The 12,876-nt window shown below is 42.5% G+C and overlaps 1 protein-coding gene across 7 annotated transcripts in view; it reads left to right on the top strand.

Moving 5' to 3' along the window:
• TRIO (trio Rho guanine nucleotide exchange factor) overlaps positions 1-12,876 on the top strand; it is a 257,003-nt gene that overhangs the window by 179,430 nt on the left and 64,697 nt on the right. For all 7 annotated transcript variants that reach the window (XR_014513332.1, XM_083449240.1, XM_083449242.1 and 4 more), the window contains exon 34: positions 8,978-9,221. Coding sequence is in view for 6 of the 7 variants with exons in the window: in XM_083449240.1 (XP_083305366.1) it covers positions 8,978-9,221 (244 nt within the window). In the remaining variant the exon portion in view is untranslated. The remainder of the gene's footprint in view (positions 1-8,977; positions 9,222-12,876) is intronic.

Genomic DNA, 12,876 nt, shown 5'->3' with positions numbered 1-12,876 from the left:
GTAAAAGTTTGCGTATGCCTTTCCCCCCCTATAATCATTGGCAAGTGATAGCTGTGGGTGCCTTTACATTACCTCTTCATATTTTGGAATCATGCATGGTTTTTTCCTACAGTGGGTCAAAATTCCACATGAATGGGCGCACAGAATTCATAGGCTCGAAATCCGATCTTCATGTACCTAAGAATGGAATTGTATGTTTGCTTTACTTGCTTTTATATCCTGTTCTTCCTCAAAGTAATGTACAGCTGCTTACATATGGTTCCCAGGTGGTGTGCTGTCCAGACATTGCTCATGGCCCCAACCCTTTAGTTTCAACAGTCAAAAACCGTACAATGGTCTTCACACCATTCCCTGGGCCAAGATAATGATCTGTGCAAAAGGACTCTAGCTACTCATCTTTTAATAGGTCTCGTGGATGCTTTCAGTGCAGCTGTATATAAAATATAAGTGGGTATTTTTACATTCCCCAGTAAATCAATTCCTAAGTTTCTCTAGTTCATGGTTTCTTTTTGTTCAGCTTGGGCCTTAACCTAGTACAGTCGTACCTTGTTTTGCGACTGGAATCCGTTCCGGAGCCCCAGACGCTAGACGAAAAGGTCTCACAACAAAGTGCCACTTTGCGCATGCACGTGGAGCATTTTGCGCTTCTGCGCATGCGCGAGTTGCAAACCCAGAAGTAACCCATTCCGGTACTTACGGGTTTGCTGCGGATGTTCGGCGAAATGGACGTATGACAAGGCGGACTCAAAACGAGGTACCACTGTATGTGAAGTTTTTGGTTTCTCCACAAAGGCATTGTTGAGCGCTTCCATCACCAGAAAGCAACTTTCCTTCTTAGAATTTGCATCAGGGGGTGGTTGTCAGAAGCAAAACTTATTTTTCACTTTGTAATTGAAAGGTTTGGAGGTGTGGATCAGCTGACCTGATCCACAGCTTTAAAAATATTTACAGGCGTTCTCCTCTTCTCTCTGCCCTCCGCAGCTCCCCTGCATACAGAGAGCTAGCTTGAAAAAGGAGAGCTTTGAAGGTGCAGATTTATTTTTTCAGACTGACAGCCAACCCAGTTCAGGGTCTTTGCAGCCTACGCATTGCTGGGCAGTCTTACACCTGAGAAGTAACCTTTATGCCTTCCAGTATTTTGGCTAATAACACACACAAAAATTAAGATTGCTGGTGTGACCATTTTTATTAAAATTGTGCTGTTCGAATAATGTACTGTTTAATGTTAAATTCAATGTATTGGGCTACTTCTACACAGACTTCTTCTGTTTGGCTAATTAATGGCACCCTGCAATTGTACCTTTGAGGCTCAACGTTCACTGCAAAATTTATGACTCCAGGCCTAGCCTTTCTGTGTTTGTGTCAATATTTAGACACTGCCAGGATACCTGTGACTCCTGAGAGCTATCTTGCCACAGGCAATTCCAGGGCAGCAAATCTGTCACCTGAGAGTCACAATGTACATTTATTATAAATATATTTTCTGGCATCACTGTGCCAGTAGCAAAGGTGAGATTTATTTGTTTTAGAACAATGCTGTCAGAGAAACTATGTCAGTTCTGTGTAGGAAAAACCTCTTTTTAGTTTTCAGGCGATGATAGGACCAGTAGATGATGCTGTGACATGATAAATTTAGACCCTTGGGAATCGCTTCGCTTTTTTCATGGAAAGTGAAGTTTTCCTCCATATCCTCAGGAATGTTGGATACAACTTTGACCACAAAGCGCTTCATAAGGAAGATTTTTCAAGAAAGGGCCTTTATGGGCGCACAAGTATTTATTATTTCTGCTGAATTCACATAACCGCTCATTCTGAAATCCTACATCTTTGACTCAATATTACTGTGCAAGCAAGGGGCAAATAAAAGATTCAAGTGACAAGCCCTCCTGGGAAACAGGGGCTCAACTTTTATCTTAAGCTTGAGCCAGCAAATAGTACATTGTTATTTCTGGTCCACCTGGGTGAGCAAAGTACAGAGGGCTAGAGACTCAGCTACACAGCTGCAAATAAAACGCTTTAAATGTGTTGTAAAGTGCAGTATACAAATGTGCCACTAGGTGGCAACAGTGAGCAATGCAAAATTCAATGTATTTTTCAAAACTTTTTTTTAAAAGCATTTTCAGAGCATTTTTTTCTATGTGTGTAGATTCCACCTTGGTGTACACAACTAGTAGAGTAAGTAAGTACTAGCTGGCTGGACCTGGTTACCTTATGAGGGTAGCAGTGTGTAACAGAGCTAATGCAGCTGAATGATATTTGGATAATTTGCTGTGCAAGATGTTTTACACTACATCATTATTCTGATATGAAGGCTTTACTGAGAACTTAATGGCTCCAGAGTAGACACACACCTCGAAATAATGTTTTAATGGGCTGACAAGCTTGTGACCGTCTAGATGTTGTTGGGATTAAAGCCACAAAGGAGGAAACGAAGAAGAATTCTTTATTTTGGGAATCTTTTTACATATATAAATCATAATATGTGGCTTACTGTGAGTACGCAGGCAAGATGCCTGTGTGTTTTCTAGAAAGGCAGTGTGGAGGGAAACCTGGACAAAGTTTCTGAAGTTCTGATTTGCAAATTCATTAAAAGTTGGGAGGTTAAACTGGTATTTAATTTCATTTTTATTATTCATTAGAAATATTTATAATCTAGCGTTCAGCAGAACATCTCAGGGCAGAAAAATGCATTGTCCAAACCAACAATTAAACACTAAAATGTGAAATCCCATTACAAAGAAAACCAGCGACCAAAACTCAAATGCCCATTTCACCTCACTCTTTAATTTTGCGTATTTGTTTCCGCATTACTGTATTTAGGATGTTCAAATCTTTGTTATGCAGCTTATCAGCAGAATGTTTATGAAGTGATGAGCGAAATCTAATTTTTTGATTTTGCAGAATGAGGAAGTAATGAGGTGGATTTGGATTTTCAATCGTTTCACTTTTGTTTTGAGCCACTTTGGGCATATTCGTAGGGAAAAGCAGCGTACAAATAGTAAATAGTACATAAATAATAAACCTAAAAAGCTGAATAAATAAGATACTTGCTAACTTGCGGTTAAGAAATATTGTTCAGAGCATCATACAATAAAGACTAAAAACAAGAGTCTTACAATAAGTATAATCTCCTTAACATCTATTAACAGATACTAAAACTCCCTTAGAAATGCATCTAATTATTTTCAGGCCCATAGTACTAAGATGGGACTGCCCTGATGGAGACCCAGGCCTTCTTATCATGCTTAATGGCACAGACCTAGTTTCCTCAGGAAGGTAGCTAATTCCTTTTAAGACCCAGAATGGTTCAGTTTATGAGTTTCGCTTTTGATGGGGGCTAGATGCATTTAAACTGCTATTTTTATTTGCTCCGCAGCAGTGCTGCGCTTCAGTTTTCCTTCCCTCCTCCTTTCCACTTTCTTTATCACAATTGCTTTGATGTTTTATGAAACTTCGAAGGCCATCTGTGGCAGAAACGCAACACACACACTTTGTAGATTAAGTGAAGTGGTGGGAGAGCCTGAATGAGGCCTGCGGATGGCGGTTAAAAAATAAACTGTTCGCCACATGCTAATTTGAGGCATGACTCTAATAGTAAAATGTCAGCATCTTCCAAAGGGCGGTGATGCTTGCTGCCTTATAAATCGGCAGCTCAATCTGTCGCTCTTTTGTGTGTAATAGTTTTTGGGACTTCTCTGAAGTGTTGCCTTATGCTTCTTCTTTTTCCCCTCAGTTGATAAATCATACACAATCCTGAGCAGCATGTCTTGGGTAATCTGTACGTTCAAAAGACAAAGTAGGGCTCGTAAACAAGCCCTGCTTCTCTTGAACTTCGGAACCGACCCCCTTGAAAGAGCTGTTTATTGGGCTTGTCTGAGGGCCACAGCAGCCGTATATTTCAGGATCTTATATATGGTGTTTGCTCTCGCCCAAGTCAAATTTTGAAGGTTGAGATTTGCATGTCTCTTTATGAAAGCAACCATCAGCTTTGCATGGGCTCAGAAGCACTTGAGGTACCCTGATTCTTGTTGTGTTTTTTTACACAAGTTGGCAACCCTAGGGTTGTATTCTCAGTGCTTACAACAGGAGCCACTTTTCCATAAGTGTATGGGAAAATGTTCCCTCCCGCACTGCTTGCAGTATGGTGTAAGGTAAAGGGAGCCCTGACCATTAGGTCTAGTCGTGACCGACTCTGGGTTTGCAGCGCTCATCTCGGTTTATTGGCCAAGGGAGCCGGCATACAGCTTCTGGGTCATGACTAAGCTGCTTCTGGCAAACCAGAGCAGCGCAATGAAACGCCGTTTACCTTCCCGCCAGAGCAGTACCTATTTATCTACTTGCACTTTGACGTGCTTTCGAACTGCTAGGTTGGTGGGAGCAGGGACCGAGCAACGGGAGCTCACCCCGTCGCGATGATTTGAACCGCCAACCTTCTGATCGGCAAGCCCTAGGCTCTGTGGTTTAACCCACAGCACCACCCGCATCCCCTCAGTAAGGGTGTATGAGGCCTAATATAAAAATCAGAGGAAGGGGCTATTAATATAAGGGGATGCCACTTGATCAAGATATATAAGATCGTGTATGGTGTGGAGGAAGTGAACAGAGGGAAGATTCATCCTCTCTCACAGTGCTAGAACTCTGGGCCAACCATTGAAGTTGAATGTTCGAAGACTCGAGACAAATAAAACGAGGCATTTCTTCACACGGCACATAGTTAAAATACGGAATTTACCACCGCAGGAAGTAGTAATGGCCACTGCTGGACTTTAAAAGGGGGATTGGACAAATTAATGGAAGATAAGCCTGTCAGTGGCTTGTTGCCATGATGACTGCCTGCTGCCTCCCATGCTGGATGTAGTAGGCTGCTGGAAACCAATGGTTGGGGAGCAGAAATGCGCCACCCCACCCACTAGGCAAAGTAAGGCGGCCGCCTCAGGCGGCAGGTTCCACAGGGGCAGCCTCCAAGGAATGTGTCGCCCACTGCTGCCGCCGCCACAGGCTCAGTAATGCCTGTGGCGTGTTCCTTGGAGTCAAGATCTGCCTACTCCTTGGCAGATGGATGAGGTTCCCCTCTTTTTCCTGATGTAGAGCTTCACTCATCCCTTCTTCCCTGGTGGAAGGGGTGCCATTTTGTGGTTCTCCTCAGGTGCCAAGATGGCCGGGCTTCTAATAGTCTATTTTGAGGAGTGGTTGTGGAACTAGGTGGATGTTTGAGCTGATCTGGTAGCACTCTCCTTCTTTTGCTAAATCCTCAGTGGTTAATAGTGGAGAGAGACGCAGAAGCTGTTAAGCACCTTAAAATTGCACTTCCTGAGCTGCCCTGATGCATTTTCGATGCAATTTCATGCAATTTACTCGAAAGTCAGTCCTACTGTCCTCAATGAGGCATACTCCCCAGTGAATATGACTGGGATGGCAGATTTCCTGTCTTGAACCCTTACTTCTGAAACCCCAAGATAAGTGAGCAAGGCTGGGCTACCATCTGCCCTCCCAAATACCTCTTAGCTAAGTCATTGTGCTTTGCAGTGCACTGTGAAGAGCAAGCTTTTATCTTTATGGCGTTTCCACACTTTGATACAGCTTCCTCGGGAATGAGCATGGTATCTCTGAGGCAACAAGAAGCACTTTGAAATGCTCTTCAGTAAAAAGGCTTTCATAAGTATGTGTTTAATTTCCTTCTGTGTTTAAATTCCAGCTTGGCTGACTGACTACCTTGGGAAGGCTGTAAACAGGCAAATGTTTCGGTCAAGAAAATAGGATAAAGTTAATAATTCTGTCAGGATTTTTGAGGCGTGCCTTTCACTTAGATAAATTGCCCTTCCGCTTGCTCTACTCAAACCTCTGCCATTGCTTAAAATTGCCATTTTCTTTTCAGTATTCCTCGCTTCTTGTTGTACTCAAAGCTTCAGCTCAGCTGCCTTGTGTGTGAGAGAGACAATGGGTGCAAAACCCTCAAATATTGCACAATACTTCACTCAATGCATTTTTTTTCTGGAAGTGGTCTGTGTTCGAGGGAAAAGGGAGCTGAATGTGAAAATGGTTGCAGAAAAGCAAATAAGAAGCATAGGACTGGGTGTGAAGGTGGAATCGGGTGTGAGAGAGGCTGCAGAGTAGGAGACAGTGGCCTTGTAACTGGGTAGAAGTTGCAAGAAGGTCTTAGTAGTTGCTTTTTTAATTTTTATAATAATATTTTATTAGTTTTCAATTGCAGTCCAATAAAAGCCTCATTATAACAATACCAGTTTATAATACAATTATTAATACCAATCATTCAAATACCGAATTATATAATTTAGTTAAAGTGGCCCCCCCACGTGCAAGAATTGATGGTTTTCTTTATTTCTGGGTTCCAAAATCTTATTAGTTTCAATTACATTTCGGTCATAATAATAATCCCATATACAACAACTGCAGTATTAATAACTTCTATTCGTGTTGACACATTAAATGATTTATAAAATTTCAAGTGAGGAACTCAAACTATATCGTTGTTCTTTCTGTGTGTGGCAATTACTCTGTCCTTAGTGTTTCTTCCCGTCCTTTTAAGATGTTATATTTTCCCTGATTGTTGCTGTTAATCCATCATGCCTTGGGTGGAGCTGATTTCCCATTTTTGTTCCAGAAAGTTCTCCATCACTCCATCATTCTTTGTTTTGTACCGAGAACTGTCCCAGTAAATAAGCTGTTTTCACCACTTTTCCTCTCAGCAAGGAGTGGTCTGTAGAACTGCAGATGACTCAATAAAGAACCTTATCAGTTCCTTGGCAGCTCATAGATGCCTTTCATCCTTCCTTCCAGCTGAAGATATATGACCATTTATCCTTCCAATTGTATTAAATTCCAAATCCTCTTAGCGTTATTCAGTTCACTTCATAGATACTAAAGGATGGGGAAGAGTCAGTTCTAAGTTTCCATCGTAAACCTTTTGCAAAATAGAGCTTCCCTCCCTTTTTCCTTTTTCCCCCGTTTTTGCACACACAGTTCCATTTGAAGATATATTCCATATTTATAATCCAATTTCCTCCATCCTCGCTTGTACAAATATGATTTGAACTAACATTCAGAGGAGGGTGGCTGAATCATAAATGTAGAGAGGAAAACTTTAAATAAAGAAACCGTAGGCTCCCCTCCCCCCCATCTTTTGCACTGAATGAAGTCTTATCTCAAATTCAAACCTTGAAGTCCTTGCAGTTGGTTTGTTCCGCAGTTTGTGATCTCATCTATTCTAGCACACGTCTGTTCATTAGTCCAAATTAAGCTCTAATTTACAAGAGCACCTCTGCTTCTTAATGGTGACATCAGAGGGTTTTCGGCAGGCAAAGGGCTTTTGCACTCAGCGCCTCCCTGCCCGCCGCATCCCATGCCGGAGCGAGAGCCAGGTACCAAGACGAACTCCCGAGTGAAGTCCATTTCCCCCATCCCTGGGGCGGAATTTGCAAGGATGATTTACCCTCAATCACCCTTGTTTTTCCTTCGCCAACAATCTCCCGCTGTCATGAGGGCTCTCTCCAGTAAGGCATGGAGGAACCGGAAGCCCTGGCCTTAGACATTGCAATGTGCAGTAGGAGGAGGAAGAGGCAGGAGATTCCCATGGGAGTGGTCTGTGCGCAACAAGGGTGTAAAGCAGGGCTGCAGAATACAAGATATGGCTTCAGAAATGGAGTTAGGAAGTGGAAAAGTGAGGGCAGTAGTTGAATAGGGTTGGAGGACCAAGGGGGTTAATGTAGGGGTGATTGTTGAGTGGAGGAAGCAGGGGTGCACCCCCTCGTTAAACATACAAAGGACCTACCCTAAGTCCTCTCTTCCATTCTTGTTTCTCGTTTGCACTGCTTTACTTCCTCCGTGTTTGGTTTAATACACCAACGCCCAAACCTGCAGGAACGCCAGCTTCCCACGTGGAGACGGACGTGTTCCAGACACCTGCAGGTTATTTGCGCCTCGATCCTCCATGACAAAGCTGGTAGAGCCCAGTTGTGAATGATCTGTTATTCAGGCTGATCTTCAGCATGTTCTGTTCGCAAAGTTGTCGGTGTGCGTACGTTTGAGGGAGGCCTACGTTTTGACGTTTTGTGGTCAAACTCTAAATCAAAAAGGCCCTTTTCTCAGAGCCTTCGGGCATACAGCTGTTTTCAATTGTTCCTGACTCCTATCTAGGGAGAGCCATAAAAATAAATCACTGCCAAAAAAAAACTCGAGAGCTTTCCTTTGCCTCCCCCCTCCAGCCCCTCTCCCAGCCTCCCTTTGGCATAATTTTGAATGGACTGAGAGCAAATATATAAGAGAAGTAGGGCTGAGGTGGGAAAGGGCACCCCAGCTCACATTTAACAAGCGAGAAGGCAGCTTGTTTCTGAAAGTGTGCACCTCATAACTTGAGTAGAGACTGTCCAGAGAGACTTAAGTAGGAGCAGTATGATTAATTCCTGCCTGTGTCTTGACGGGTTCATGCTGATTTATTTTACTTCATTATGAGAAACATAAGGCTTCTCTTTACCTCCCCTCTCCCCCTCTCCATCTCCCAGAACTAGGATTTAGGAAGCAAGGCTGGCAGGCAATGGTCATGGGAAAGCTCTGAGAGAATTGCAGACATCCTGAATAAAGTTGTGTCACACAGAGTGTGGAAAGGAAAGGAGCAATTGACCCAATTTTTTTTTTTTTAAAAGTGACTCCGCAGCAGATAGCTTCTTACACTTTTCCTTAGCATGGCATATCAGTGTCCTTAATAACAAAATGCATTTTCCTCGCAGAATCGCCTGTGCCTTTCAGAGTTCAGAAATGACAGCAACCGGTTTAACGAAATTGGCACAGTAAAATCACTTTCCTTGCAATGTGTTAGAATGTGGCTGAGAATTGCTTTTTTGCTTGTTTTGGGACCATTGTAAGAAACCCTGAAAATATATTGATGTGGGTGGCATGCCCCACCAGAATTCGTAAGCCTACGGTACTAAACCTTCCTCTGTTTTGTTGGCTTCTTTTGCAGCTGTCTGGTGGGTGTGAGTTGACCGTGGTCATCCACGATTTCACGGCATGCAACAGCAATGAGCTGACAATCCGCCGTGGTCAGACAGTGGAGGTTCTAGAGCGGCCACACGATAAGCCTGATTGGTGCCTAGTACGAACCACCGACCGTTCCCCAGCTGCGGAAGGACTTGTACCCTGTGGGTCTCTCTGCATTGCGCACTCTCGAAGCAGCATGGAGATGGAGGGCATCTTCAACCACAAAGGTAGGAGAACCAGGAAGTCGTCTGCCCTTATATTTCTCCATGTTTTGTTTATCAGTGCTTTGAGGGAGTCTTTGGAAATTGGTGCACGGCTTAGGAGTTACAGGGGTTCATGCCTGTTAAATGACCATCACCTCAGCCCTGCACTTGTATTTATTTATTTATTTATTTTAGATTTTTAAATATTTTTATTAAGTACAAATTAGAAAGCATACATATTCACAACAAAAGAAAATACAAAAGAAAAAGAAAATACATCTAACCAAGGGGAAAAAATTAGAGAATGAAAAAAATTAGAGAATGTTTTGTCTCTTTTCATATTTACAGTTATTTATACCTCTATAAAATGCTATTCACAATAAAGCAGTGAAATGAAAGATAAGATATCAGAAAAAAAGAACAAAGAAAGAATAAAGAAGTAAAAGAAAAAGATCATAGGTGCAGCCCTGCACATGTATGATGAGACTCTGCGCACCATGTTTTGTAGATTTTGGGTTGTGACATTAAAGTGGAGCTTCACATAATTGTTGTCCACACTGAGCATTCCAACAGCTCCATGGGTGTGGCAGATAAAATATGGGTGGTAATTTGGCTGTGCTTGTTGAACAGCCCTATCGGAGTGGTTGAAGAACTGCGGGACGTACCACGTGGCTTCTCAAAAAATTGCAATAGTTCCACACAACTCCCAAATGTAAAAGCATGTATTGCCATATAGCTAGATGACTAGGATCTACAAACCGAGAACCCTCCGACAGCTGCTAAGATCCCCTCTCCCAGTTCTCCCCTGTGAATTGCGGAGGAAAGGGAAAGGGTCTATTCACAGGTTTGCCCGCACAACACACCGGCCAGACCTTGGCTTAACAAGACTGCATGAGTATGTGAGCTCCCGTCTCCTTTTTGCTGCCAAGCCATATTGAACCAAGCCAAGGTTTAGCATAGCCTGTCATCCAAACTGAGCCTGGTGGTTAAGCTCTCTCCTCTCTAGCCGTGAGCTATATAACCAAGATCTGGCTAGTCTGTGGCTAGTGAGGAGGGTGGGTAACAAGCCCTGATTTCGTTGACATGCCAAGCCAAACTTTGGCATAGTAGCCAAAAGGACCAGAAAGGAGAAAATCAACTGTGAGTTCTTCTCCAGGAGCCCATGCATTCTCACTAAGGTGCAAGGTTTGACATGACCTGGTGAAAACCAGGCCAGTGTGCCAGGAGCGAGAGAGCGCAGCCCCAACTCCTCAACATCCACGTTGCCCAGAGAAAATTTTGGAAGCTGATCAAGGGGGTCAAGGTTCGCACTGGTCTTTGGAGAAAGGAGTGGTGAAAGAGATTTATACTGCTTTTCTCCTGAGGTCAGCACAAAGTGTGAGAGAGATACTCCCACCTTGAATGCAGCGAAGAACCTGAAGGCGCTGGGTAAATAACGCCCACAAATAATGTCTGTTAACACCAGCGTGATATTTGTGGACCCTTGCGCATGACAGTCTCATGCTCAACAGTCTGAGGGAGTTAGAGAAGTTTCAGGGGAGCGCCGTGTGTTTAAACAAACCAGAAGATATATTGTATGTACTTGTAAAACAGACTTACCCAGCACAAACTGCTTGTTAAAGTCTGAGCCGTTTGTTCCATACTTAATTGGTATAAGACATCCGTGTACTCAGAACTGTCTCGGTGTTCTGTTTAATGTATTTGTCAGACTCTTCATAACAGTTTGCCCTGGAGAGAGAATGCAGCCTTCAAGAGTCTCACCACCACAACTTTCTTACATGAACTAGGAAGAGCTTGCAGAGTAGAATACGTAGTAAAGTAAACTGGTTTTATATACTTAGCTTTGTATGTTTTCTCCGGTTTTAGAGAGAACCAAATCATGGAACAACTTATCATTAAGTTGCAATTGTTAAGAATTTTCCCCGGGGGGAAATAAACCTTAGCATATATTTAAGACTGTGTTTGCAGCCTATCTGCTAAGCGACTGAGTTGTGAACCAAGAACTCCCAGGTTTTAATCTTGTCTCTGGCCTGAGTAGCCTTCAGTAAGCCAATAACTCTGAGCCTCGCCTGCAATGTGTGGATAATACTTTAAGGACTGTTGGACAGTTTACTGAGAGTTTATGAAGTGCTTTGAATGTTCACATCTTTGAATGCTTATTATTGATAATGTTATTATTACAAAGAAAACCTTGGAGTAATTTTACAGCTAAACCTTAGGATGGTTAAAACACCAGTATGCTAGGCTTTGTTTATTCTGCTCACTTGTTCTTCATCAACCAAAATATGCAAGCTGTCATATTGCTGGGGGCATATTTCTGTACAGTATTGGTTTTTAATAGCTCTCAACAAAAGGCTTTGTGTGAACACCAGGCCTATCGCACACACTTAAATATACAATCGGTTTGAGTTCCTGGACAACACTTGACCATGCAGCCAGATGTGTTGATGGAGTGAACTCAGGTTGTGTATGTGACAGGATGGCTACGTTTGCTTCTGTCTCTTGCTAAATTCGAGAAAGTCATTTCAACATTAGCAGAGAATGTTCTGAAATCAGCGGGCGTCAGGGCCACCGGATTCTGATGATGTAGCAACAGCAACTGAATTGACTTGTGTTCCTGAAAATCACGGTTGATACACCAACCCATGATAAACAACTGCCTCTCAGGCCTTGAAGGACTTGATTAGCTTATGATACTCTGTTGTAAGTCAACTATGTCAATGTATTATTTATTTCTTATCAGGCTTATACCTTGTCCTTCTGCACTAGGCTTTCAAAGCAACTGACAAAAGGACATAGCAATACAATATAAAAAGAGTTATTAAGGTGTAGGAACCACAATCACTATAGAAGAACAATAAATTGTTCAGCTGCAGAGAGAAGGTGTTTGTGTGCTTGCCCTGCATTAGATTGTTCTTGCTTCTTAAAGTAATTTAGGTGATATACGCTGCATTTCTCAAGATAGCTTAGTGAATTTATTTTGCAGCTGTTTGGGACTTCTTGTTTCCGTGTTTGTCCGCAGGGCTGCTTTGAACATTGTGGCCAGTCTTTCATTGGGAGTGCAATTAATTCCACGTGCCACTAGGCCGCATGACAAACTGTTTCTGATGTTATCAGGACTTTGAAAAGCAGTTTGTGATATAGCGTTTAAGGGCTTTTATGGATTAAGAGGACTTCCATGATAGCACCTGAGTGTCTTCTAAACATAAATTTAAAAAATCCATAACAAACTTGCAGGAAAATGGCAAGCAGTTCAGTTTTAGTGATTCTGAGTCTTGGGCAAATGGTGTTGCAAATCTCTTGAAACTTTTGGGGTTTCAGTAACGTAAGTAAGCCAGCATTTACCATAAAACATAACTGAATCATTTGATAAGGCAAAAGGATTTAGGTATTATCTATGTTGGTTTATTCTGTATTTCCTTGAACAGTGCCTTGAAAAATTAAAGCAGAGTTGGGGATCTGTATGCCTGAGTCATAATTTTGCCAGTATGTGTTCTAAGGCATGCATATTCAGAAGCTCAGGATTTTGCTTCCAATTAGTCGGCTAATTAATTGCTTAGTTGTGAATTGCCACACTTTCACCGCTCAATTTTGGAGCTCCTCAGAGAACGTGAATGGGTTAAATGAAATCCTAGTTAGTCATAAATGTGGACATTCTGATGTCTTGCTCAGGGTTGGG

Source organism: Podarcis tiliguerta, assembly GCF_965153285.1.
Source record: "Podarcis tiliguerta genome assembly, chromosome: 7".
NCBI classification, from domain to species: Eukaryota; Metazoa; Chordata; class Lepidosauria; order Squamata; family Lacertidae; genus Podarcis; species Podarcis tiliguerta.
This window is presented reverse-complemented; position numbering and strand designations above follow the sequence as displayed.